Source organism: Delphinus delphis, chromosome 6, assembly GCF_949987515.2.
Source record: "Delphinus delphis chromosome 6, mDelDel1.2, whole genome shotgun sequence".
In the NCBI taxonomy this organism is placed as follows: Eukaryota; Metazoa; Chordata; class Mammalia; order Artiodactyla; family Delphinidae; genus Delphinus; species Delphinus delphis.
The window spans coordinates 15,156,851-15,184,813 of record NC_082688.1 but is presented as its reverse complement, the minus strand read 5'-3'; the positions used below and the strand labels follow the sequence as shown (position 1 = coordinate 15,184,813).

The following is a 27,963-nucleotide window of genomic DNA, read 5'->3' as shown; positions in this document are numbered from 1 at the left end:
CAGAGGGCCAATGATGGAGAAGGATTTATCTGGGCACGAGTACTAACTACTCTTGTACCTATGAAATGTCAGCACAGCAGGCCAGCGCCTATGGTGCCCAGAAAAAAGGACAACTCTGGGCTAAATTAATTAATTCAAGCACTTTTGCCTGGGACATTTCTCTCCACCTCATTTGGAGCTGCCAACAGTTTTTGCCACCAGTGCATACTGGGGTAATGGTTTTACTACCCACTGTGTAAAAGAGAACTGTGCTATTTGGATTAAATTTTTTTCTCATTCGTGCTTCAGGGACATCCCTAATCCTACTCATCAGGGATCTTCTGAATAAACTCAGCATTTCTTTCACTCTCGACTTCAAAGTTGTGTTTCTAGATTTTTATCTTTGTTTCTCTTGCTTTCAGATTATTAAAAAAAAAAACGAAGCCCATCATTTCAACCTGTCTTCATATGGCAGCTAAAAAAAGACTATTTTCAGAGGGGCCTTGTGAAAAAGAAGACTGTGCTTCTAGTATGCCTTCTGGTAGGAAATCATAACACAGTAGTTAAGAGCTGGGCATTACTAGAGTCAGGCTTCTCTACTGACTACCTAAGTCATCTCAAGTTAGTTAGTCAACCTCTCAAAGGCTCCACTTTCTCTTCTCTAAAATGGAGACACCTTTAGTACCTACATCAGAGGGTTATCGAGAGAGCTAAGTGAAATAATTCTTTAGAATTGTCTAGAACAAGTCCCTGACGCATAGCAAACGAACACATGTGATTTATTCCTATTTTTGATGATGATGATGACAGGGATGCCATTTCTCTGATTAAAGTTTTTTTAAAAGTTTCAACAGAAACTTCAGGATAAACAAAGGAACAATAGCTGTGAGTATCTAATCAGAAGAAGAAAATATCTAGAAGGCAGTGTTTGGGTATTTGGAGAGCTTCCACAAAAACGTGGGGTCTAGAATTATGTGTTTGTTGAACCAGCACTGGTGGGAGGGCTATTCGGAAAGGTGGATCCTTTGTCAACATGCACAGAAGACGTTCTAACAGACAGAGCTGAACAGCCCCGGGGCGATGCTCCATCACAAGGCTGGGTGGGTGAGTGCCACCCCAATGAGCAGAGGGTCCAAATGAGTGAGTCACTGCTCAGAAGGGCTCCTGTACGGAGGGGTATGATGCAAATACCAAAAGGTAGAGCAAATCAAATCAAGCAGTAAAGTCCTTCTAAAGCAAGTCTCTAATTCTTTCGGAGTATGCATTATTGAGTCACTTTATCTGTATCACCATGTTCACTTCCAAAGCAAAATTTATTTTTAGCTGATCCCAATCCCCTACAGGCATCTAAGTCTATGGATTGGGGTTAAGTTTCTGTTGCTTAAAGACATTCTACAGACTATACTCTCAGTCCTACTTTTCTAGCTTGCTCATCATTTTCTTTCTCCCCCTTTGTACGGGATAAAATATTCTATTCTTAGTCCCAGCCCAAAAGGAATCTGGGGAGAGCATTTTTCAAAAATTGCATTAAATCATTTCTCCATCTGGCAAGGATACAAAAGGCAGTATTACCTACCCCATGTAACGCAACTGAAAACAGATGAAGTTTGGGATTGGGGGGTTTCTGGGAACAGCTGAAACACAAAACTGGTTGCTCTTTAAAAATGGAAACCCAGAACCTGCCAAGCTGTCTCTGAGGCGGAATCTCCTGGGCAAATTTGAAAGAGAATAATGAAGACATAGCAATTAAAAAGCACTTTTCTGCAAAATGTCATTACTGTTTAAAGTTACATAACCATTTCTCCAGCAGCGGAGGTTCACATAGCAGTCACCGGCAGTGTCGTCTCCCAATGACCTGTGTCCAACAAAGAGGCCCATTGCTGAGCACCTCCTACATGGGCGCCTGAGTCCTGCCGGCTTCAATGGGAACCATAAATAATCTGGAGGGGAATTTGGCCTGGGGAACCACAGTTCGAAAGATATACAGCTGCCGGCTGGGGTGGAATCTTCTGTCCCCAGAGTTCCCAAAGATATACACACACACACACACTCACACACACGGAAAGGAAAACTGAGAAAATGAGAGAGAGAAAAGTCCACCCTTGGTGCCAAGCATATAAATTTGGCCTCACAAAACCCAGGAAGGCAAGAGTTGAAAGCGCCATTTGCACAGCGACTATCCCAAGCTAAACATATGGACTCTGCACCCCCAGCCCAGTCTTGTTATACTTAAAAAAAAAATCTTGTACTTTAAAATGGCATGTTCTGCTGTTCCACAGTGGGCACGATGTCGATGTGGGAACCCCCATGTCATCTGCCTTCTCTTTTCCCGATTTCTGCCCCATCTTCCTCAGTCCCCCCTCCTGCCTCACTTCAACACGCACGTTGCACGATACCTTTTGTATTTTACGTACAGTCTCTGTGCTGTCACACGAGAGGGTATCTCTATTTCACTGACCGCGTCCTTTCTCTTCTCTCCTTATCCTCTCTTCTTTTTTTTCAGGACATATGGGCATCCTGCCCTTTTTCAGTCCCTCTTTTGTGCCAGTCTTATTCTTTCTACAGTCTCTGCACTTGTCCTCCCCTGTGCCTAGAATATTCCTTTTCCAGATCTCTGCCTGGCCCCCTTGTCCTGCCATCCAGACTTGTCCAGACCACCCGAGTTAAAATGTCTCTTCTATTTGCTTCACAGAATTAGTTTCTGAATGAAATTACCTTATTCATTTGTCTTCATTTTTGTTCCATCTCCCCCATTAGACAGTGGGCTTAAGGGGGACAGCCCACTTTTTTATTGGGGAGATGGGCTTTAGGGGGACAGAGGCTTATCTGTCCACGACAAGCCCCCAGAGTGTAACTTAAGACCAAGCCTGGTGGAGGTTTCAGACTCTCATTTGTTGAATGAAAGAAGCATCCCCTTTCTCATCCCAACTGAAGAAAAAGTTGTCCCTAAAACCTCTGAGGCCATTAGAATTGAGGACATGTCCATAGCTCCACAACTATAGTAAAAGACTCAGGACTTGAATCTCGGAATTTGGACTGAATTCTGAAACACTCGCAGGTCCTTCCGCATCTCCAGTGGGTAAGTGTGGAAACTGAGACGAATGCCTGGCTTGGGGCCTCTGTGGTAACTATGGCACAGAGTGGCCTCTGGGAATGTCTTAGTCCCTCTGAAACTCAGTTTTCTTGCCTGTGAAGTTAAAAATTCCAATAACCACCTTCCAGGGCCGTTGAAAAGGGTAAATGAGGGGAGAAAAGCCATAAACAGCACTTTAGCAAACACCTGACTCTTATGGGCTGAATGTTTGTGCCCCTCCCACCCCAATTTCATATGTTGAAACCCTAACCCTGTCCCACCTTGTGATGGCATTAAGAGGTGGGGCCTTTGGAAGATGATTAGGTTTAGATGAGGTCATGAAGGTGGGGTCTGCACGATGGGATTAGTGCCCTTATAGTAAGAGGAAGAGACAGGAAAGCATGCACCCTTGCGCTCTCTCGCTCTTCCTCCCTCTCTCTCTCCCTCTCCCCCTCCTTCCCTCCTTGCCTCCCTGAGCACACACTAAGAAAAGGCCACGTGAGCACACAGTGAGAAAGCAGCTGTCTACAAGCCAGGAATGTGCCTTAATCGGACACTGAATCTGTCGGCACCTTGACCTTAGACTTCCCAGCCTCCAGAATGGTAAGAAATAATGTCTCTTGTTCAAACCACCCAATCTATGGTATTTTGTTATAATTAAGTGTTCAATAAATGTTAGGTTCCTCCATTTACACCCTATTAGAACATAATCCATTACCTGGACCAAACTTGAGCCCTCCTTGGAAAAATCCTTCTTGAGTAGCCCCATTTGGGCTAGTAGGAAACATGCCAAGAGTGCAACTTGTCTTAATAGCATTATAGTAATTATTGTAGGTGCTCATTATTATTGTTCCATTGTTTGTACTTCAATGAATTTTCCTTCCTTCCCTCCCTCCCTCCTTTCCTTCCTTCCCTTCTCTCTTCCATCTATCGTCGTCTTCTCTCCATCTCTCTTCCCTTCTTTCCACACATATTGCTTAAGCTCTACTGGGTGGCAGGCACTGTGCCACAGATACCAGGGTGAATAATGCAGGCAACTCCCTGCCCTCGCTGACCTCACGGTTAAGGAAGGAGACAGACCTGTAAACAAGCTGCTTGGATGCAGTGAGACCAGTGCTTTAGCAGAAGCACAGGATTGCTCGGGGAACACACGGGAAGAATACCTAGCCCAGCATGGAGTAGGGGTGGTCAAAGCCTCTCTTCTAGAGGAAGCAGCATTTAGGCTGAGACCCAACGGATTAACAGGAGTTAGGGGATGGGAGATCCACAGGAAGAGTGTTCTAGAAAGTGGAAACAGCATGTGCAAAGGCCTCAGGAAATATTATTCTTTCCAACTAAGAACCAACTTAGCCATCACCTTTCTTTCTGATTAAGGTTCATCTTTTTTTGTTTGTTCATTTACTTCCAAGTTCCCTAGAGAAGAACAACTTCCGGCACCTCAGAGAAGATCACAACTCTGAAGGGAAGAATGACACAGAGCAGAGATCTGTCAGCTCATTAGAGGAACAGCGCTTCTTACAACAACAAAGGTCAAGGATCCTGGTCTCTTACAGGCAGGGAGTGAACCTGAGATTCAGAAAAAGAAAGCGGCTCACTGTGCTTCTGAGTTTCAACCACTGGGGGGCGCTAAAGTAACAGAACTTTCAGGGTAATCTTACATTGGATCCCTGGAGACCTTTGAGGACATTGTCAATATTGCTGTTGTCAATATTGCTGTGTAAAGCAGGCACCTGGTTCAGGTGACTGTGCTCAGTGAGCTACGGAACACTTAATGTCTGGAAAAGAGGACACTATCAACAAAAGCCAATCCAACCTTCATCCCTGACCCTGACCCTGCTCCTCTGCTGATAGGACCTCTTAGCCACTTTCTCCTTCCTTCAACAAGCAGTACCTGAGGAACTGCTGGACTAGATGTTTCCTACCTTCTAAGGACACAGAAGTGCTACTGGAGATTCAAAACTAAAGTTCAGAATCCAAGAGACAAAAGCCTTAACTGATGATTAAAACATAAAGTTGTATGATGTCTGGTAAATAGTAGGTGTTCAATAAATATATTTCAAATATTGAATAAGCCAGTGATCTATTATGAAGATGAAAGAAAATAAGCCTGGGCATGATAATTATGGAAGACTTCGTGATGTGAGTGGGATGTGGGCAGAGTCTTGAGACACGAGCCTGGTCTCAGTAGATAAAGAAGGGCATCCCCAGCGTTCCATGGAGAAGGCATACGCTGCACAAAGTTGGGTCAGTGTGTGCATACCTTGTATCAATCTAAGTCTTGTTCAAGGCAAGAGTTCTATATCTTCCTTTGGTTTCCCTCAGCTTTGTTTTTATTTTATTCTATATCCTAATTACCTAATATAGTAATATTTTTGATGGATTTGCTCTTTTCTGACCTATTTCATTAAACATTAAATGTACGATCTCTTACAGTGCTAAGAGGAAGAGGGAAAAATACAGGTTCTGTTTTGGTTGAGTATAAATATTTTTCTATCCTGTTCTTGCATCAGAATGTGGCCCCCTGTAGATCTCTCAGAGCCCTATAGGAGTCCCACCTGTTGTCTTGTACCTGCTAAGTTCTGCTTGTCAAATTCTGTCCATTTCTGAAAAGCACGAGGCGAGGAGAAGGACAGCAAGGACTGTACCTTTTGCAAAAAGTCAGCCTGACCCCCTTCCTGTGAAAGCCCAGGGATTTCAGACTGGCAGATAAAGGACTTCATGGTTGCAGCAGTCATTCTGAACCTCAGTGTAATGAAGGCATGCAGGTCAATTACCCATCTGTTTGTGTTTCTATTGCCATGAATTACAGTATCTATCGCTGACAGCTCATTGGAGTGGAATGGAAATAAGATGATAATTCACAGGGTGAAACTGTGCAGAAAGGGCAAAAAGGCTATGATCTCATTCAGAAGCTCAGCCCTGTCTCCATGACGGGTCATTTGCACTCCAGGAAATGAAGAAGGGCAGCTACCTGGGGGGAAAAGTGGGTGGGTTCTGGCTCCCCCTTCTGGATAGAATAACCCTGCGGGATCTTGAGGAGTAGACATGGAACTCTTGGAGGAAAAGTACAGGTAAACGATATTCTGCACAATAAAATGAAAACCTTTTTAAACCAGCAGAAGTTTTGAGGGGTGACTGGCAGGATAGAAAGGTGACCCTGTAGGGATGCTCCAAAGAACCTATTAAAGCGTATTCAGTGCCCCTCCCTGCAGTGTCCTGCCTTTGAAAAATTACACACTCCCACCCTCTGAACTCAGATAGGTTCCCGTGACATGTTTGGGTTAATGAAATGTACAAGTGATGTCTGCAACTTCCAAAACGAAGCTACGAGGACCCACATATGGATCCATCAGATTCTCTTTTCCCATCACCACAAGAACAACAGTGTTCCCTCTAGAGGCCACTGCTGTTCTCCAGATAAATGCCTTCTTCATTCCGTGAAGCAGAATCACAAGTGACTTGTGACCATGACGTAGCATCAGTAAGAAATGAGTATTTACATTTGCCAGCCACTGAGATTCAGGGATTGCTTGTTCGCACAACATAACCTAGCCTGTACTGATGGATACAGGAAGTGGCAAACGGGGGCCCGCGGGCCTATTTTCACAAATTAATTCTATTGGAATGCAACCACATAGATTGAAGTATTGTTTACAGCTGCTTTCACATTACAATGGAAGAGATGGACAGTTGCAACAGAGACTGTGTGTGACCCACAAAGCCTAAAATATTTACCATCTGGCTCTTTACAGAAAAAGTTGGCCAGCCAGTGTACTAGTTGTTCATGAAGATTCTTTCAACCTTGATTTTGAGTCTATTCTGTGCTGGTCTTATTTCAATTATTAAGCAAACAGGTATCTATTAGGTGCCAGGTACTCTTTCAGGCACTGGCGAAAAGGCAAGGAACTAGAAACAAAATCCTTGCTCTCATGGAACTTACTTTCAGTGAGGCAGACAATCAGAGGATTTAAACTGGCAAAAGGGATTGGGGGCAGGGAGACTTCTAAATGACAGTTTTAACTTTGAAAAAGAGAATATGGTCTAAACTACGAAATCGCTAACGATAAGGAGGCCAAAATACTTTTTTTCTCCAACATAATTTAAAAATTCAATTTCATAAAATTGCAACATGAAGATGCCCTTGAAGCTTTAAGAAGGGGTTGAGTCAATTTAAACCTAAGCTTCTTCATAGAATTCATGATAAAAACCAAATGACACCTCTAAGATTCTGTGTCACCTGATCCCTAGGTCAGCTGATGTCTGCAGATTCTTTTCTCATCTAACTCCCCTTTTTTGCTACATCCTGTACCACTACCACCGCTGTCCCCCAAATGCTCCAAATTCTCTTTGTTCAAATTTTGGCTCCAGCTCTGATTAACGGCATGACCTTGGGAAGTTAAAACTAAGAGGCTTAACTTCTCTGATTTTCAGTTTCCTCATTAAAGCTTCCTGTGTAGGGTTTTTGTAAAAGTTAAATGAACAATTTTATATCTTGATTGTGGTGGTATCTTGATTACATGATTGGATATGTCTGTCACATTCATAGAACTGTTCACCTCAAAAGGGTGAATTTTTCTGGATGTAAATTATATCTCCATGAATGGGAAAACAAAATCAATTATGTAACCCATGTGAAGCTCTTAGTACATGATAGTTATCCAACTAACGTCATTTCCTGTCCTCACCCTGTTTTCTATTGCTTTCTCTGGAAGCCTTTGACAATCTGAGGCATTCTCTCTGTGGGCAACCAAAGCACCTAGCACATAACTCAAATTCTAGTAGAACACATATTGCATCATACCATGTGTGTCTATATTCATGTTCCTCCTGGTCTGTGAGCTCCTTGAATGCAAGAGGCAGTACCTCATTCACCCCCCACTTCCTTGTTATCTGGCACATTAGTGTGTACCCAGTAGTGAGTTTGAATGAAGGTGAATTTAGAGAGGATGGGCTTCAGAGAGGACTGTGTTTTTCTGTTCTGGGCTTAGCACAGCCTACCTCCCTAGAGCCATTCCTCATGAGCAGGACCTGTTTCATCTTTCCCAACATCATAGCTTGAAACCTGAAGCTACTTTAACTTCAGCTCAATAGTGAAGGGGACAGGTGCTCAGAAACATCTGAGTGAAAAAACGCACAAATTGAAAAAACATCCTAAGAGAACAATGATGCTAAAAGGCCTTGACCACTCATTTCAGCACATATTTTGTTTGGGATCCATTGCTACAAATTATGATTCTTGAGAGCTATAACTGCCTTTTCATTCTTTCCATGCTATCAAGCACAATACTAGATCACAGTAGGTGTGTAAAAATAAAACTGTTCAATTCAGCCACTCTTAGGAAAGTCCTTTCACTCACCATGTTATTGAGGCAGGCACTGTACTAGATGTTAGAGATACAGAAATGAATAAGATGGTTTCTGACCTCAGGGGGCTCCAGTTGGGTAGGAGAACAAAATTCATAAATGTACAACTAAAATAAAATATATACACATTTCAGCAAAAAGGAATAAAGAAAAGACCTCTACTTCTGTAAGAGTAGAGGAGTTTGGAATAGTTATTGTGGACAGGATTGAACCCAAGTGAAATTACAGTCCAGCATTTGCCAAGTTGTATAACACAGAATCATAGATCTGCAGATGTAACCAAGATCAAATACATTCAGGAAACTCTGTATATTTAATCCAGCTCTTGAGACTCCTAATACACATTAGCCCAGTTGAGGCACTGAGAAGTCCTGCAGTAAATAAGTGTGGTTTATGTTATTTAATCCAGTGTTTCAGTATTATTGAGCTTTTGCTACATTTCTGTTTCCTAACAAACAGCCTCCAAATCCCAGTGGTTTACAACCACAAAGGTTTATTTCTTGCTCATGTTTCATGCTGGCTGGGCTTTGGCTCTGCATCAGATGTCTTCTTCTTTCGGATCTATACTGAAGGAGTGGCGTCTCTCAGGTATATGCCATTCTCATAACAGAGGGAAACAAAAGCCAAGCCAGGCAATGTCTCCTCAAGTGTCTTCTAAGATGAGGCATGCATTATATTCTCTTACATTCCATTGGCCAAAGCAAATCCTATGTCCAAGTGCAATGTCAACTAGGTGGGGTGTATACATCTCCCACAGGACAGCATTGCCTGTCACACGCAATGCACTGTTATGTATAATTCTCTCAGGGAAGAGAGAGATGCAATCACGCAATGTACCACAAAATAAACTTATTTTTCCACCAAAGCTTATTTTTTAAAGTTGAATTGTCATATGACCCAGCAACTCCACTCTTAAGGTATATACTCAAAAGAATTGCCCAGAAGTATTCAAACAAAAACTTGAACACACTATTCATAGAAGCAATATTAACAAAAAGGTGAAGACAAACTAAATGTCCATCAACTTATGAATGGATAAACAAAATGTGGTCTATCCACACAATGGAATCTTAACTCAGCCATAAAAGAATGAAGTACTGTTACGTGCTACAACACAGATGAACCCTGAAAACATTTTGTTACATCAAAGATGCCAGAAACACACACAAAAAAACATATTGTATGATTCCAATTATATGAAATGTCCAGAATAGGCAAGTCAATAGAGACAGAAAGAAAATTAGTAGTTGTCTGGGGCTGGAGGGAGTGGGGAATGGGAAATTACTGCTTAATGAATATGGGATTTCCATTTGGGATGGTGAGAAAGTTCTGGAACTAGATAGTGATGACAGTTGCACAACACTGTGAATATACTCAATGCCCCTGAATTGTGGATTTTAAAATGTTTAAAACATTAAACTTTGTGTGATATATATTTTATCACAGTAAAAAATTAAGGTTCAAAGCAAACTGATTTGACAGTTCAAATAAATTTAAATCAGTAAATATTTATTGAGCATATACTACAAACTAAACACTGAAATAAGCAGTGAATAATGAATACGTTAAAAAGGATATGATTCTACTTTCAGGGCATTTAATTGCAATTTAGTAGAAATATGAACAATTGTGCACATGAAACAAGGTAGAATGTATCTAGAACACAGTAGAAGTGCATCGAAAGTGCTGTATTTGCAGTGCCAAAGAAGAGCTTAATTGTGCCTAAGATGTATTGTGAGGGAAAAAAATAAAGATTGACTTAATAATCTTAAAAAATAAACAGGTACTGTGTTTGAAGAGAGTCAATGTATAAAAATTTCCACGGGTGATTTATTTAGGTTTTGGCCATCCTGACGCCTGATTTGTGTACAATCAGAGACCAACAAGGAATCAAGTGGGATGTGGTGGTTAAAGTAGGTCAAACTGTCACACTGATCACTGATCAGTCAGGAGTTCCATGCTGCACACTCGGCCACAAGTTTATTGAAAGGTATAGCCCCACGTGACCACATACCAAATGATAAATCTTCTGATATTCCCCCCCTCAACACCAGCTTATGCTCCATTAGCATTTCCACCTCTTTCTGTACAAGTCTGAGTCTTGAGTCACCAAATTATTCCAGATTTCCCCCAGTCAGAGGAAGCCCTTTTTATAGTCATCTATACCTGGAATGTTGCGAGGCTTTCATAATCGTCTGTTATAAAGGTATTTGATCTTTTCTGGTTCTGGATTCTTTTGAGAGTATGAGAATAGCTATGGAAATGGCAAACCTACGCACATCCACAAGTTGGCAAGTAATTTTAGGAAAATCGCAGACTTTCTAAAGTAAATAGCAGAACCTATCAGCACATAGAAAGCGCTACACAACTACTTGCTCCAATAAAAACCATGATTATATGTTCCAGGTTGAGACACAATATGCTACACACTTTAAGAGCACTGGCATTGAGTGGACCTGTGTTCAAATTCTTGCTCTGCTGGCTACAAGAGCGTTACTAACTTCTGTGAGCCTCAATTTGCAAATCTGGAAAATGGGTCTGTGTTGAGGTTTCTGAGAGATGAATATAAAGGAATGAGCTCTATACCTGGCACGAGAGAACTATCCAGGAAATCACAGCTATGATTTTGTATCCGCCCTCTTGGGTTTTAGGTCAGGTGCTTTCAACACATTTTTCAAATAAATGCAGAACCATGACTCCGAGGCAGTGGTGTTTTTATTCCCATTTATTAGAAGACCTAGAGAAGCTCAGAAACTTAATTAATTAGTCCAAGGACTTATCACTATCACATGTGCTCTCGTACACTCCCTATTTGTCCTCTGAGGTTTTTTTCCGCTTTTTTTTTTTTTTTTTTTTTTTTTGCGGTACGCGGGCCTCTCACTGTTGTGGCCTCTCCCGTTGCGGAGCACAGGCTCCAGACACGCAGGCTCAGCAGCCATGGCTCACGGGCCCAGCCGCTCCGCGGCATGTGGGATCTTCCCGGACCGGGGCACGAACCCGTGTCCCCTGCATCGGCAGGCGGACTCTCAACCACTGCACCACCTGGGAAGCCCTCTGATTGAGTTTTAATTGATATCTTCAATCCACTTCTTAAGAAGAACTTCACTTCTCACAAGGCAGAGAACATGGTGCCCCTTGGCTCATAAAGTAAAACCAATACTTGGAGTCAAGCAGTTGGGTGGAAGTCAGCAATCCCATTTGTCATGAAGGCGCTGCTCTTTTATTCAACAGGCTTTACAGACAGCGCCACAGGAAGACGGAAACACGGATTCCCATCAGTGCCTCCTAGGCCCCGGCTAATCGGCAAGAAGGGCCTTTAGTCGCAAGCCGTTGCCGGTGACCCCGGGCTAATTCTTAATGAGGATTCAGTCCGAAGCTGCTGACTAGAGCAGGCTCTGGCAACAATCACTCCGCCTTCCACTGGGGTCACAAGGCCACGTGGGGTGACGGGGCTTCATGAAAAGAAGGCCTGATGACGTTCCTTCCCCTCTTCCTCGACTACTGCAGTTGGGCAGGGATTTAGTCCCATTCTACCCACATCTAGAATGTGTTGTGCTGACTCAAGGCTCCCTGAGAAAAGTAATCATGGATCCCAGGCGGCTAGGAACCAAAACCCGGGGGATCTTGGGAAAGTGACTTCACCTCTTGGGGCCTCAGTTTCTTCATCTATGTAATGGGGAGCATGATCCCTATCTCTTAGTTGGTGGGAGGGATAAACTGGCTCATGGATATAAACACAATATGCCTAAGAAGGAGTAACAGCTCAAAATAACATACATTTTAAACAGTTCAAATACTCTGTTCCCCTCTCTCTATTACTTGTTGCAAGATGATTTTAAAAATCATTATCTTCGGGCTTCCCTGGTGGCGCAGTGGTTGAGAGTCCACCTGCCGATGCAGGGGACACGGGTTCGTGCCCCGGTCCGGGAAGATCCCACATGCCACGGAGCGGCTGGGCCCGTGAGCCATGGCCGCTGAGCCTGCGCGTCCGAAGCCTGTGCTCCGCAACGGGAGAGGCCCCCGCAGTGACAGGCCCGCTTACCGCAAAAAAAAAAAAAAAAAAAAAAAAAAAAATCACTATCTTCACTCCATTTATAATGCCTACGGAGGAAAGGGATTATTGATGCTACTTCTCTTCCTCATCCTCCCTCTGCCTTTCCTCTATTTCCTCCTCTATCCCCTCCCTCCCTTCCTCTCCCTCTCCCCTTCCTCTTTCTCTCCTTCCCCCATCCTTCTAGTTCTCCCCTTTCTCCTGTCCCTGTAACACCAATCCTATGCAAAATTTCAATTCAGCAAATACATATTGAGTCCCAATGTCCACAGCATTCTGTTGAATACGATGAAACACAAAGTTGGCAGAATCCCGTCCTTAACAAGGCCAATCATCAAATCTAATAGAAGAGGTAAAACCCAAATGCAAAAGAACATGTTGCAAGATGAAGTTTTTAAAAATGCTGTACAAGAGGTCTTAAAGAGGCTTCTCAGAAGAGGTGGCATTTGCAGGAGTAAAGGGTCATGACTCTTGCCTGAAATATGGACACATCCAACGCAACAGAAAAGGCACATGCACTTTGAAGAATGCTATCCATGCAAGAAGGCTCCTGGTATAGAGTAAGCCCTCAGGACATTGTCCTTAGGTTGAACTGTATCCAGCATGTTGGAGAATGAGAATCGTAAGAGTTCAGAGAAAGGAGCTCACTATGGGCTGGGCGATTCATTCATTTAATTATTTATCCATTCACTTATAAATTCATTTAACAAATATCTTCTGATCATCCTTTATGCGCCAGCTTCTATACATCATGCTGGAGATAGAGATGGCTCTTACCAGTGAGGAATTTATACTCCAACTGGGGAGTCAGATTAATAATAGGATGATTATACTATTGCATGACAAATCCTAGGGAAGAAGGTGGGCAGGGTGTCTAACAACCAGGGCAGAAGCATTAAGAGAAGTTTTCCTGGGAGAGGTGAAAGTCCAGGAACTAGAGAGATGATGTACAAAAGTTTGAAGCAATAAAAAACAAAAAAAGATGACTGTAGTAAAATGTAAGAAATTCCACAGGCCTGGAGTAAGGATATAGTACGTATTGGATGACGGAATACGACAAAGCCAAGAAAATTGGCAAGAGTTTGATTATGAATAGCCTGGTGCCCAGGTCTATTCCTTATACCCATATCAGAGACTATGAAGGGTTTTAAGCAGGGAAGTGACAGTATTTGATTTGATTTTAAGAAGAGCACACTGGCTGCTTCGATGGGGATGATCAGCAGAAGTGATCAGAATCAAGAAGGCTGGTTTGACAGTCACTCCAGGGAAGAGAGAAATGATGATGGGAGGAGGTGAGCCATGACAGGGGTAAAGAAAGAAGGACTTCTAATAAGGGGATGGATATTAGTGCTGGGTATGGAAAGACGGACTGAACTCAATAAAAGAGAGAGGGGAAGTCACTTAGGGCGTGAAAAGATTCTGAGTTCATGAGTGATAGGAGATAGAGACTGGTCTGGAAGAAGCTGAGGTTTCAAGAAGAGACACAAGGAAAGTAATGAAGGGGTAAGGAGGAGGAGGAAGAAGGAGGGACGAAAGAAGAAGGAGAAAGAGGAGGAGAAATAATTTAAGATCAACGAGTGAAATGGGCTATTTGAACGTGAATATTAGGAGGAGGCTCTCAAAACACAGCAGAGTCTTGGGTGGCCTCTCTGGAGGTGCAGAGTGTAGATGATGCCTGGAGTCTTGCACCCCATATCCCCTCACTGCCTAGCATCCCATCTTTTCAAGATCTTGACTGTACTCTTGTCCATTTTTCTCTTTTGGAAACTGAGAGTGGGTTAGTGACTTCACTCCTTTTTCACTGAGGAAAACACTACGTGTCATTGAATCTAAGAAGCCATTTTTTGTAAAACGTATCATTCTTTTGCATACACTAAGAAAATAAATAACCTGCCAATTAAACTATGACATACCATCAGTTATAAGAAACATTCTAATTTCAGAGATATTACAATCTGAAAAATCTTGTAACACATCTATGAAAAGTGATCAGAAGCAAAGTTTAAGAAAATGGTCCCATTACCACAACTGTGAATTGCACCCACCCCACCTATGGGTCTATGGGTCTATAGGTTCTCCTTCCCTTCACTCTGTATGAACTTGCAGGAGCTCTTATCTAAGGCAAATAATTCCAGTCATATACAAGATCCTATTCACTCTTCCCTGCTCAACTATGACCCTAAAATAATCCCTCTTACTCATAGAATCAATGTTTCCCTCTCTGAAGAATAACTCCCATCAGCATATAAAAGTTTTGTTGCTTCTATATTAAAAGAGAAGAAAAACTCACGCACTCCACGTCACCTTCTGTGTTGCTTCTATATTAAAAGAGAAGAAAAACTCATGCACTCCACGTCACCTTCTGCTATTGTGCCATTCACTGCGAGATTCCTCCGTAGAGTTTGCTAAACCCCTACCTTCACTTCCTCTCTTCTTATTTTCTCTTGAACTCACTCTACTCAGGCTTCCACTCCCATAATTCCATTGAAGCATCATTGTTAGGGTCACCCATGACCTCCATGTTGCTAAGCCCACTACTCTGTTCTCATCTTCATCTTACTCATCCTATAAGTGGCATTTGACACAGTTGACAACGACCTCTGCTTTGGAAAACATTCTTCCCTTGGTTTCCAGGATACCACACTCTCTTGGCTCTCATCCCACGACACTGCCACCCGCACCCCTGGCCACTTCTTAGATTCCTTTCCTTGTTCCTCATTAGTATGCCTTTACCCCAACTCTTCGATATTAAATTCCCCATGGCTCAATAACTGGATTCCTTCTTTTCTCTATCTACACTCTCTCCCAAGGTAATCTTGTCCAATCTCATATCATTAAATATCATCGCTATACTAATTTATATCTCTGTTCTCTCCCCTGACTTTCCAAATGTCCACTCATCATTGACAACCATATATATAAGAGACTTCTCAAACCTAGGTTCAAACCCAATTAGGTTCGAACCCAATTCCTCATATCCCTGAACGGATCCCTCCCACAGTATTCACCACAGCAGTAAGGCAATGCCATCATTGCTGTCACTCAGGCAAAACTTTGGGAACATCCTCGGCTTCTCTCTTTTTCTCACAAGCATTTTCTCAGTCCATTGCCAACTAATGTCAGCACTACTTAAAAATATATCCACAATCCAATCACTTCTTACAACCCTCATTGCCACTGTCATGGTCCAGGCCGCCATTTTCTCTCACCTTGATAAACACTATAGCCTCCAAGCTGGTTTCTGTGTATGTGGTCTTGCCCTCTACAGTTCTTTTCTACATAACAGTCATAGTAATTCACGTAAAATGTAAGTGAGCTCCAGTTACTCCACTGCCTGAATTTCCAGTGGCTTCTCATTTCATTCAGAGTAAAATCTGAAGTCTGTTCCATGGTCTACAAATTTCTAGATGACCTATTCCCACACTATCTCTCTGATTGTAAAGAAAATATATTTCTTTCTTTACTTGTTTCTTTCTTTCTGCTCCCCCAACACCCACACACTAAATATAAACTCCAAAATGACTGAGACTTAGCTTATTCACGTCTCTACATCCCGCTCTTAAAACAATGTCTGACATATAGGTGATGTTCGATAAATATTGCTAAATGAATAAGTGAATGTGTGAATGAATACATTTCTGGATTATCCCTAGATTTCAGCAAAAGACTTTCCCTGCATCTGTTTCCACTTCAGTGAGCTACAAAGGCAGAGGTCTGCTCTGTCTACATCCATCTCACCAGATGGATACTAGATTAAATTACATGACAACGTCGGTAGAACACTCAGTGGGCTTCTTGGAGAAAGGAGGATAAAAATAAGAAGTTATCATTATGCCACTAGCATTATTACAACTAGTTTAGTTCGGTGGTGGCTGCTTTGACTACTAATAGCCTCTGCTCATTTCCACAATCCTTTCTTCCTCATTTTGAGTCTCCTTCTCCAATCTTCCTCTTTCTGTTTCCTATTTCCCTCCATCTTTGCCCTGTTTTGTGAACCTTTTATGAAACACCACAAAGTGAATGTCATTAGGCTGTCATTCGTATCATCCTCAATCTACCCAAATAAGCCTCTGCAGAATCTCACGCCAGCCTCATTCAGAGGCTTTAGGAGGGGAACAGAGGAATACAGAGCAACCCGTTTTGAGAAGGAGAAACTCTGAAGTCAGGTCAGGTTAAAATTCTGGCTCAATCACTTATTAAGAAACCTCTCTCAGCCTCAGTTTTCTCACCTACAAAATGGGGATGTTATTTATGCCTTCCTTATAGGAATGCTATGAAGATTAAAAATGTAATAAATCCAGTTATACAAAACAAATAAATAAGAGTTAAAATAAAAACAAATACATAAATGTAAATATAATAAAAATAAATTAACACAGTCCCTGGCACTCAAGGAAGTGTTTTATAAATAGTATCTATTATTTCTGGTTCCTCCACCCCTCAGTCCATGCAGTTTCCCTTCTAGCTGGGCTGGATCACCTCCTGATCATTTGTCTCTGTTTTATTCATGTCTTCTCTTTGCAGAGGATGTCAAGATAGAGCACATTATTAAATAAATTTTTAATAGCTGCATATTGTATACACAGAAATGTACACATATAAATCATGTGTGTGCAGCTGCATGAATTTTCACAAAGTAAACACGTCCATGTGTGGCTACTGTGATCAAGAAACAGAACATTGGGTTTCCCTGGTGGCGCAGTGGTTGAGAGTCCGCCTGCTCATGCAGGGGATGCGGGTTCGTGCCCCGGTCCGGGAAGATCCCACATGCCGCGGAGTGGCTGGGCCCGTGAGCCATGGCCACTGGGCCTGCGCGTCCGGAGCCTGTGCTTCGCAACGGGAGAGGCCACGACAGTGAGAGGCCCACGTACCACACACACAAAAAAAGAACATTACTAAGACTTCCAGAAACCTCTCTCATCTCTCTTCAGTCACTTCCCCATTCCTCCTCCACAAAGGTTAATGCTCTTTGGAATTCTAAAGCAATGTATTTGTTTTACTGTTTCTGAGCTGTGTAAGAATGGAATCATACAGCATTTCCACTTTCGTGTCTGGCTTCTGTTACTTAATGTTGCATTCATGAGATTCTTCCATATTTTTGCATGAAAGGGTAGTTGATTCTTTCTCATGTCTGTATTGTAGCCCATCATGTGAATGTATGACAAGTTATTTACCCATTTTTCTGTTGATGGGCATTTGGGGCTATTTCCCTTTGGGGGACTATTTTGAACAAAACTCCTATGAACATTCATGGTTTTTGGTGAACAAAGGTCACATTTCTGTTGGGCATATTCCTAGGAGTTGTAATTGTTAGGTCATAGGGTGAGGACACATTGAGTTTTCAGTAGAAGCTGCCAAAAAGAGTTTTCCAAAGTGACTGTACTAATTTATTCTCCCAGGAGCAATGCATGTAAGTTCCCAGTGTTCAACATTGTCACTCCTTGATACTGTCAGATTCTTCAGTTGAGCCAGACTGATCGGTGTGTTATGACACTGTTTTAATTTACATTTTCTGAGGACTAGTAAAGTTAATCACCGTTTCAAATATTTATTAGCCATTTTGATATTCTTGTTTGCGAAGTGCCTGTTCATGCCTTTTACCCATTTTCTTGTCTTTCCGGATTGCCTGCCTTTCTCTTATTGGTTTTAGAGGTTATTTACATATTTTACACATGAGTTCTTTGTCAGATACATTTATCACCAATATTGCCTTCCACTCTGTAACCTGCATTTTCATTCCATGAATAGCATCTTCTGATAAACAGGAATTCTTAATTTTAAAGTAGTCCAATTTATCAACCTTTTTCTTTTACTTGGTGCTTTACGGATGCTATTGAATAAGTATCAGCCTATCCAAAAGTCATGAGATATTCTTCTGTCTTATATTTAAGAAGTTCTTTTGTTTTACCTTCCACCAGGAGAATATTTTTTCCTCCTTTCTATGATTCCTCTACCTAGACAGACAGAATGGATTACCTCCTTTTCCACATCTCTGTAATAGTACGCATTACTTTTACTAGCTCTACTATATTACACACTACCTTGAATCATATGTATTTTCCTGTCTGTCGGCTCTCTTATTCCCACTCTTCATTCACTCAAATACCTAAATCTTTCATGGTCTTTTCACTGAATCCTGGTAGTGACACCTCCTAAGTAACTCCAAAATTGGTCTATTTCTCTCCATCCCAACTGTTGCTTCCATGGTTTCAGTCTGTGACATCTCATCTTCAATACTGCAGTAGCCCTTAACTAACCGGTCACCAACCTCCAAACTACTCCTCTCTAATTAATTGACCACACAGTAGCCAGAGTGATCTTCCAAAACATTAATAATCTCTTCCTGCTACTTTGTTTTTTAAAACCCTTTTATGGTTCCCATTACTCTCAAATTAATATTCAACTCATTAATGTGCTACAGAGGCCTTCTAGGATATGACATATTATTTTGCCTTTCTCACCATTGATATCTCTGCTTTAATCTCTTAAGATCTTTTCAATTTCCTTGAATGCCATTCACGAGGACTCTGCTCCATAGCTATGTCCCTGCCCCCTTCTCCACTCTTCAGGTCTCATTCTGTGCATCTTTTTATCAAGAAAACTTCCCTGATTCTCTAGTAGGTGAAATCTCCATACTACTGGGTATCAAAGAACCGTCACGATTTTTTTCCATCCAAACTCATTGCACATTATTATTCGTCTAAACCCATGTTTTTTGATAGAGTGTATATTTCCTTGGGGCAAAAAGTATGTCTGTCTTGTTCACCACTGTTTTCTGTGCCTAGCCCAATGACAACATGAGTTCTTGAAAAATATTTGCTGAATTGAGTTGAACTGATTTGTGCTCATAGGCCCAGGATCTAGCACTGAATTTGGCACATAGTCAGTCTCGATAAAGGTTTGTGATTCAGCATCTTCCTAAGCATCAGTATTGATTCAATCACCAACACGGTGGAATGATGATTAAATAGTTTCTATAACATCCCTACCAAACGTCACCAACGTATAAACCTAATAACAAGAGAGTCACTATATGCTTCAGCAGGACATTCCAGGTTTGGACATGAATGTGCATTAGAAGATCTATTTTATACTGAGTTTAAACTGAGATCTAGTTTAAACCTGGGATCCTTGTAGTTTCCCACATGTAGATCAGGTTTGCCCCATTTTATCCATATTATCGAATTTGACTAACTTTTCTGCAAGACAGCCCTTCAGGTATCCACAGACACATCCTTCTGCTCTAAGTCCACCTTCATCAGTTATGTATTATAAGACACTCTCCTTCAGTTTCTTGATGTCCCTCTTGAAATGTGCTGCCCACACTTGGACCCAATCCACCAGGTGTGCTCTGACCAATCTAGAACAGAACAAAGCTGTCATCTCCTTCTTTTGTGTGAATAACATGCTGCTAATAATGTAACCAATGGCAGATCTGGGTTTTAGGACTGAGGCTTAGGCTACAGGTGCTTATTGAGAAACGGAATTCAAAATTACATGTGAACATGAATATGCAGAATGAGAAAATTTAGGGACTTAGAAGGTGAGGGAGCCCTGGATCTTAAGCTTCCTTAGCTTCACTGTAAATCAGCTTCTAAATGGCCCTAAGATCTTAATAAATTCCTAGTGAGATCCTGTTAATCCCAACTAATTTACTCTGATTATAACTTACCTCCTACGTGCACAGCAGGGTGACCAGACAGACCGGAGCCGTACTTCCTGGATTCAAACCCTGCTCTCATCCCACAAGCTCACTGTAGGCATCACAGGAGCTAATATTGAAAATCCTGGTGCACCCAAGGTAGGTCTGTCTTCCTTATTCATTTCTTATCAGGCATTACCAAACTCATCTGTCTACTCTTCTGTCTACTAAAGGGGTGCAGGATTATTCTTCATGTACTTGAGGTTTTGTTTTGTTGGCTTTTGTTTTAATGCTAGACCACTCTCTTGGCCTGAATTTTCCTGATGGATTTTCATTCATTGCTCCCAAGTGACACTACCAAGCTTGCTCTGTACCACTTTCCAACCATCTTCTATAACAGGAGCATGAATCAAAGAGTTGCCAAGGAACCAGAATATAAAAGTCACATTAGGCTCTGTTTAGCTCGACCTGCCAATCTCAACCCAAATTTCCTCCCACTGACATTCAGAATCACCTTTATCAGATACCTTTCTAAAAGGTCACATTCTTAGTTCGCTCAAAGTTAAAGCATATGACAGTTTTTATGACTATAAAGTTAATACACGATCATTGTAGAAAAGTTAGAAAAGGAATTGGAAGACTAAAATAAATCATCTCTAACCTAATCATCCAGAAGTAACCTCTTTTAACATCTCGCATAATTCCTTGCAATGTTATTTTTCCTTATCCTTTTACATGAAGATCATGCCATACATTCAGTCAGAAACCATCCACTTTTTAATTAACATTACAGTAAATCATTTTCACGTATCCTGAAAATTCTTTATAAACAACATTTCAGCACCTGCCTAATATTATGTTGTATGGATGCTACACAATTCATTTAGTCTCCTCATGTGGAAAACTGAAATCTTTACATTGTTTTTTTCTTTGCTATTATAAATTATCCTTTTTAAAACAGCACTATCTATACTTAAAGTTTTATCATTTTCCCCCTACAATCTCCCCTCCTCTTTATGATGAATTAATCAGGATAAAATGACTATTTTAAAGAGTGTATTTTCTTCAAGGTCTTGAGTATATATGGAGCACATAACATGTACCTGACATATAATAGATAATAAACAAATACAAATATGTATGTATTTCAACAAATTAATCCTTAGAATTGTTGCAATTTCACTAGCCATGCCTAAGAGGATCCGTCTTTCTATATTCCAGCCAGCACTGAATGTTCTCATTTGTAAACTCTGCTAAAAGCACACACACACATACACAAATACGTATGGGTGTATGAATATACTGAAGACCACTAATGATTAACATGAGAAAGAAGTTGACATAGAACCAAAAATTCTATAAAATGCCCTATAGTTCTTGGAATTCAAATAATATCTGCCAAAATATATTGAGAATCAAACACAATAATGTAGGAAATTCAGAGGCTATGATATGAAACTTTAATATATATTAGATCTGGAACATCTATAAATAACACTGTTTAGACATTTTCATCAAAATAATCAGATAAAGCTCACATTTCCATACTTTATATCTGAAAACTAATTAATAACCATGAATTCAATGTCCTATATATGTTAAAATTTTTAAAAAGACATCATATCACAACTGTCTTAATTTGCATATTTTTATTTTTGGTTGGTTTCTCTGCCTTTCATCTTAGTTTTCATTCTCCCTCCACATCATGCCTCCTGATACCCCCTCATCCCTCCTCCCCCAGGCTGCTCTCCCCTCCCCCTCTCTGTTCCCATCATTTCCACTGACATCCTACCTTGAAGGTGCAGTTTGCTCTCCGTGCTTTGCAGAAGGACGGAACTCACAGAGTCCAGATTGTCATAGCTGTTACAGCCCAGAGGCCCAGTGCGTGTCTCTGTGACCTGGAGTGGACATCAAGGGCGACAGATGTGAGACAGATGCCCTTGTCTGGGACAGATCCTGCATAGTCAGCCCCCAGCAGAGCTCAGGCAGCAGAGAAAGCCTGACCTGAGCCAGCGGCCACTTCTTGAGCCCCTTGCCTGTGTCAAGGACCATGCCTGACTGTTGCCAAGCAGACAACGGGAGAGCAGGGCAATCTAGCAGACTGGAGCCAGGACGCCCACGTTCTATCCTTGGTTCTCACTGCACAAAGCCATTTCAAGTATTATATGAACTAAAAATAAGTGGAAACACTAGAGTGTATTTCAAATGCATGGGCTTTGGAGTTAGGAGAGTCAGTGTTAGATCCTGGCTGTACCCTTTATTTGCCGTGTGCCCTCAGGCAGTCACTTCTGTAAGCTCCCGCAATCTGAAGCTAGTAAATCCTTCCAGGAAGGTGGTGAGACTAAACCTGATGGGTGTAAGCGCCTGACACATGGCATATGTTCAGTAACTGACATCTTATTACCAAGAGTCTCTATAAATTGTAACGTGCATTATCGATGAGTACATATGCGTTATCATTAGGCAAGAACAATAAAATTATTCCCATTTTCCAAAAAAAAAATAGCAAACAGCACAGTCAGCTCCACTGCAGAATGATCACCCCAATCCCCTGGTGGTGTGTTTCTCAAACACTGTCTTAGAATAATTGAGGTGGTGGACAAGAGGGAAACAGCTATTCTAAAAGATAACCTTGAAATATGAATGGTTTAGTATGTAAAGTGGTTTCTTCATGTCTTTAGCCTTCACTTTCCATTATTTAACACAATCACTTGTAGGCTTGTTTTGAGGTTTGCATCCAGCTGTAAGGACATAGCGCTGACTGTTGTCAGGAATGATGACTTGGGATATAGTCACACAGATCTCCCAATGCCAGCTCTGCCCCGTCCAGCAGCAGAGCCTTGGATCACTAACTCCTCTTTCTAAGCCTCAATTTCTGCATCTACACAATGTCAGTAATACTGTTACCCACCCTAACGGTAAAGGGACCGTATTTTTGAAGTATCTAGCACTTAGGAAACAGTACAAAAATGGAAGGTTATTAGGCTTTGCTTTTAAAAAATAATGTATTCTTTTTTGTGTACAGAATAATGACCTCGTTACTGTTCAATGAGATTCAAAACTACCAATCCGTCTTGCTAAAGATGCTCGGGAAGAGAAACCACGGGCAAAACTTCCCCACCTGGGTCAGCTGCTCATCTTAGACAAAGCTGGCAGCGAGACCAATTCTAGCCAGCTGGGTCTTGAGGTAGCGTCAAGAAATGGCTAGAAAAACCCAAGTGCCAGATTGAGTGTCGAGGATGGTGCTATTCCAAGAATGGCTCCTTGAGTGGCCTGTGTGCAATTTCTCTAAGAAATTCCTCGTGAGGAGGCACACTGCACTTCCGGGATGCACAAAAGAGGATTACCTTCCGACAGAGCTTCAATATCTCAATTCCGCATCCCATCCTGCGGGGAGGGAACCATTTGGTGATAATGAAAACCAGGCCTTTGCTTCACTCAGACTCCGATGGCTTCATCAAGTTCCATCTCTCTGTGCTGAGCTCCCTAACACCATAATCCCCCCAATATAGGCGATTCTTCTCGGATAAACTGGCTCTTTGTTGATCTGATTTATTTCTCCCCTTCCTCCCTCCCTCTTCAGCAAGTCTCTCCCCTCCCACATTTTTTCTCTTCCCTTGGTCAGTTTCTGACTCATCTGCCTGACATCCACCAACACTCCCCGGCAACCCCTCACCCCTTCACACACACACACGTTTTCCCTAGAGATACCTTTTAAAGTCTTGATATAAGACTAGGTCTGCATTTTATTCAGAAGGAAGATGCTCAGGAAGAGAAAATAGACTGAATAATGAGGTAAAATGCAGGTATAATCTGGTTTAAGAAACTTTGAGATGCAAAAAAATCTTCATTGAAACCCTCCAAAGAACTAATCCTTTTTAATCAAAAATGTCCTCCTTTATTCTCTTTATAAAGGTAATCCTTGAATTTACTGCATTTAAAGTGGAATTTTTTTAAGTACCTATGCTCTAAGGCATTGAACTGAAAGTCTCCACAGCTGTTCTTACCAATGTGGCTATTTAAACTTAAATAAATTTAAAAAAAAAAAACACCTTACAAATTTAGTGTCTAAGTAGCCACATGTCACATGCTCCATAACCCCATATGACTAGTGGCTCCTGTCTTGGCCAGCACAGATACAGTCTCTCCATTATCTTGGAAGGGTCTATTGGACAGCGCTGGGGTAGATGAGCATGGGTCGGCACATGACAGACTGCCTGATTTATAAAGTTTTATTGGAACACAGCCATGCCCATTTTTTACACACTGATTGTATGGCTAATTTTGTGCTACAGCAGCACAGCTGAGTTGTAGTAATACCGATCATATGACCTGCAAATCTTAAAATATTTACTATTGACCCTTTACAAAAAATCCTCGTGGATCCCTGGTCTAGAGAGTAGAGTTCTAGTCCCTGTTAATGCACTGGCTAGGTGTGTAACCCTGAGCAGAAGTCTTTAACCCTTGGACCTGAGTGTTCCCATCTGTAAAATGGGGAGGGAGGATGAAAAACACAGGTGTTGACCAATTACTGACCTAGGCATAATCTGACTCTTGAGAGCTCTGTGACCTTTCGAAAATGATTTACCCACTGTAGCCTGTTCCTTCACCTAGAAAGGGAGTCTGGAAATCATCCACACAGAGCTTTAAGAGTGAAGGAGAGTAAGCTGGGACAAAGGGAGAGAGTGGCATGGGCATATATACACTACCAAATGTAAAACAGATAGCTAGTGGGAAGCAGCCGCATCGCACAGGGAGATCAGCTCGGTGCTTTGTGACCACCTAGAGGGGTGGGATAGGGAGGGTGGGAGGGAGACGCAAGAGGGAGGGGATATGGGGATATGTGTATATGTATAGCTGATTCACTTTGTTATACAGCAGCAACTAACACACCATTGTAAAGCAATTATACTCCAATAAAGCTGTTTAAAAAAAAAAAAGAGTGAAAGAAAGTACTATGTTTAATTCTGCCATGATTACAGCCAGGGTTGCCCCAGGAAATCAGTACATGTGGTCGCCTTAATGACAATGCTCGGGGTATTATGGGGCACTTGACAACCTCAGGCACCTCAGGCAGAGTGGCTGGAGGGGGGCACTGTTAGCTCCCTGGGTAAGAAGCCAGGGATGTCATCTGCCCGTTGACTCGCAGACTACGTTTGTGCAGTGCTGTTGTCTGAGAGCCTGCCACCCGAAGCCACCCGCAAGCCGTACCTTGATTGCTCCAGTTGATATCTGGATCTCATGGAGCCTCCTCATGGTACCATCACGGTCCACAAAGTAGGATGATGCCAGCTGGTGCAGAGCTTCAACACTTTGAGTGGCATTCCCTGACTTCCTGTCCAGGCGACTTTTGTCCATGTACATGGTCAAGGCCTCCTCCCCTGCACAGAAAAGGAAAGAAGCTCAGGCAGCCCGTTGAGCTTTGGGATGCGTAGAAAGCCTTCATGGCTTGGATGCCGAAAATAGCTTCAGACCTCTCATTCATTTTGCCCAAATTTCCTTCTGCCTCTGAAAATCAAGAGCACAATGAAAGCAAGACAGTCCAGAGGTGTCTGTAAGCGCCAAGCTCCATCAGGACGAAGATCATGGAAAGCCTCTTAGTCGTCAAGTCCAGCTCTTACTAATCCACTTCATGGTTCTCACCAGCATCATCTCGTAACACAACTCATTTCCTGTCTTCAAGGCTCAGGCTTTTCTGTAAAATGATGGATTCGCCATAGATGGTCCCTTCCCATTCCTTTCTTCTCCTCTGTTTCCTCCTCATCATCCAATTCCACCTATTCCTCCTCTCATTTCTCCCCTCTCTTCTTCCCTTGTTCTTTCCTTTCTCTCTTTCTCCTGCTGCTACCCCTTCCCAGACAGATGGACGTACGAATGGATGGATAGATAAATAGAGATATAGACAGGGAGAGAGGGAGAGAGATAGAGAGATAAGACATAGTTCAAACACAGATACAGACAGATAGATAGGAAAAACTAAACTGTCAGCCCTGTGAAGTCAGACACTGTCTATATTAGCCACTGCTGTACCCCTTGTACAAAGCCCAGTGCTTGGCATATAGTAGATAGTAAATAGTTAATCCATCAATTTTTTTCATTCATTCAATAAATATTTCTTAAGTTACATCTTGGGGAGAGAGGAGATGACATGAAAGTTAGGCATAGGGTGGAAGAAACAGACAGAGAGAGAGAGAGAGAGAGAGAGAGAAATAGAAAATCTTATATAATTTACCATGAAGTTTTCCTTAGAAATACATGCATAGATTACTAACAGTACTAACTAATGGTGCATTTTATTTTGGACAACAAGATGTTTCACCAGAACTTCATAAAGGAAGCTCCAGATATGCCACCTAAATAGATCTGATCATTGTACCGCTGGTTTCACTCTCAACTAACTGTGAACTTGGGGACATTTCTTAACCTCTCTGATTCTCAGTTTATTCATGAACAAAATCAGGAGAAGAATAGCACCTACTGCATAGAATAATTAAGAAGAATAAATTAATTAACACACGTAAAGTCCTTATATCATTGTCTGTTCGTTGTAGCAATCAAAAATCATTTGGAGTAGTAGTAGAAGGCAGTCTCTAGAACTAGACTGCCTGGACTTGAACTAGCTATGGGAACAAGTTACCTGCACTCTTTATACCAGGGGTCGCCAACCCCGGTCTGCGGCCTGTTAGGAACCAGGCCGCACAGCAGGAGGTGAGTGGCCACGAGCTCTTCATCGCTCCCCACCGCTCCCATCACTCCCCACCGCTCCCCACCGCTCCCACCGCTCCCCACTGCTCCCATCGCTCCCCACCGCTCCCATCACTCCCCATCCCTCCCCACCACTCCCATCACTCCCCACCCCTCCCCACCACTCCCATCACTCCCCACCGCTCCCATCACTCCCCACCACTCCCCACCGCTCCCCACCGTTCCCCACCGCTCCCCACTGCTCCCATCACTCCCCACCTCTCCCATCACTCCCCACTGCTCCCATCACTCCCCATCGCTCCCCACCGCTCCATCACTCCCCACCACTCCCACCGCTCCCCACCACTCCCCACCGCTCCCATCACTCCCCACCGCTCCCACCACTCCCCACCGCTCCCCACCGCTCCCATCACTCCCCACCACTCCCCACCACTCCCCACTGCTCCCATCACTCCCCACCGCTCCCCACTGCTCCCCACCGCTCCCCACTGCTCCCATCACTCCCCACTGCTCCCCACTGCTCCCCGCCACTCCCCACTGCTCCCATCGCTCCCCATTGCTCCCATCGCTCCCCACTGCTCCCATCACTCCCCACTGCTCCCCACCGCTCCCATCGCTCCCCATTGCTCCCATCGCTCCCCACCGCTGCCATCGCTCCCCACCGCTCCCCACTGCTCCCATCGCTGCCGTCGCTCCCCACCACTCCTGTCGCTCCCCACCACTCCCATCGCTCCCCACCACTCCCGTCGCTCCCCATCGCTCCCCATCACTCACATTACCGCCTGAACCGTCCCCCACCCCCATCCATGGAAAAATTGTCTTCAACGAAACCAGTCCCTGGTGCCAAAAAGGCTGGGGAATGCTGCTCTATACTGCAGTTTCTGCATGTGTAAAATTGAGAGTACTAACTGTACTTTCCTCCTAGGGTTGTCATAGGATTGAATCCGTTAATGACATAAAGCACCTGAGCCCTGCCTGGCACATAGTAAGCCCTGAGGAAGGGTTAACCACCGTTATTCGATTACCACAAAATACCAGTCGTATGAGACTTATCCTTACTTCTAGTCAACCCAGTACAACAGGATAGTCAGAGAACAAACATTACCGATACGTTCTGAGGACAAAAGCCTGATATCTAAGATAACTGAA

The 27,963-nt window shown here is 42.6% G+C and overlaps 1 protein-coding gene across 1 annotated transcript in view; it reads right to left on the bottom strand.

Annotated features, from left to right (window-relative positions):
• BRINP1 (BMP/retinoic acid inducible neural specific 1) overlaps positions 1-27,963 on the bottom strand; it is a 181,557-nt gene that overhangs the window by 30,930 nt on the left and 122,664 nt on the right. The window contains exons 4-5 of the mRNA XM_060013319.1: positions 25,321-25,490; positions 21,902-22,007 (exon numbers count right to left, since the gene is read on the bottom strand). Of these exons, the coding sequence (XP_059869302.1) occupies positions 21,902-22,007; positions 25,321-25,490 (276 nt within the window). The remainder of the gene's footprint in view (positions 1-21,901; positions 22,008-25,320; positions 25,491-27,963) is intronic.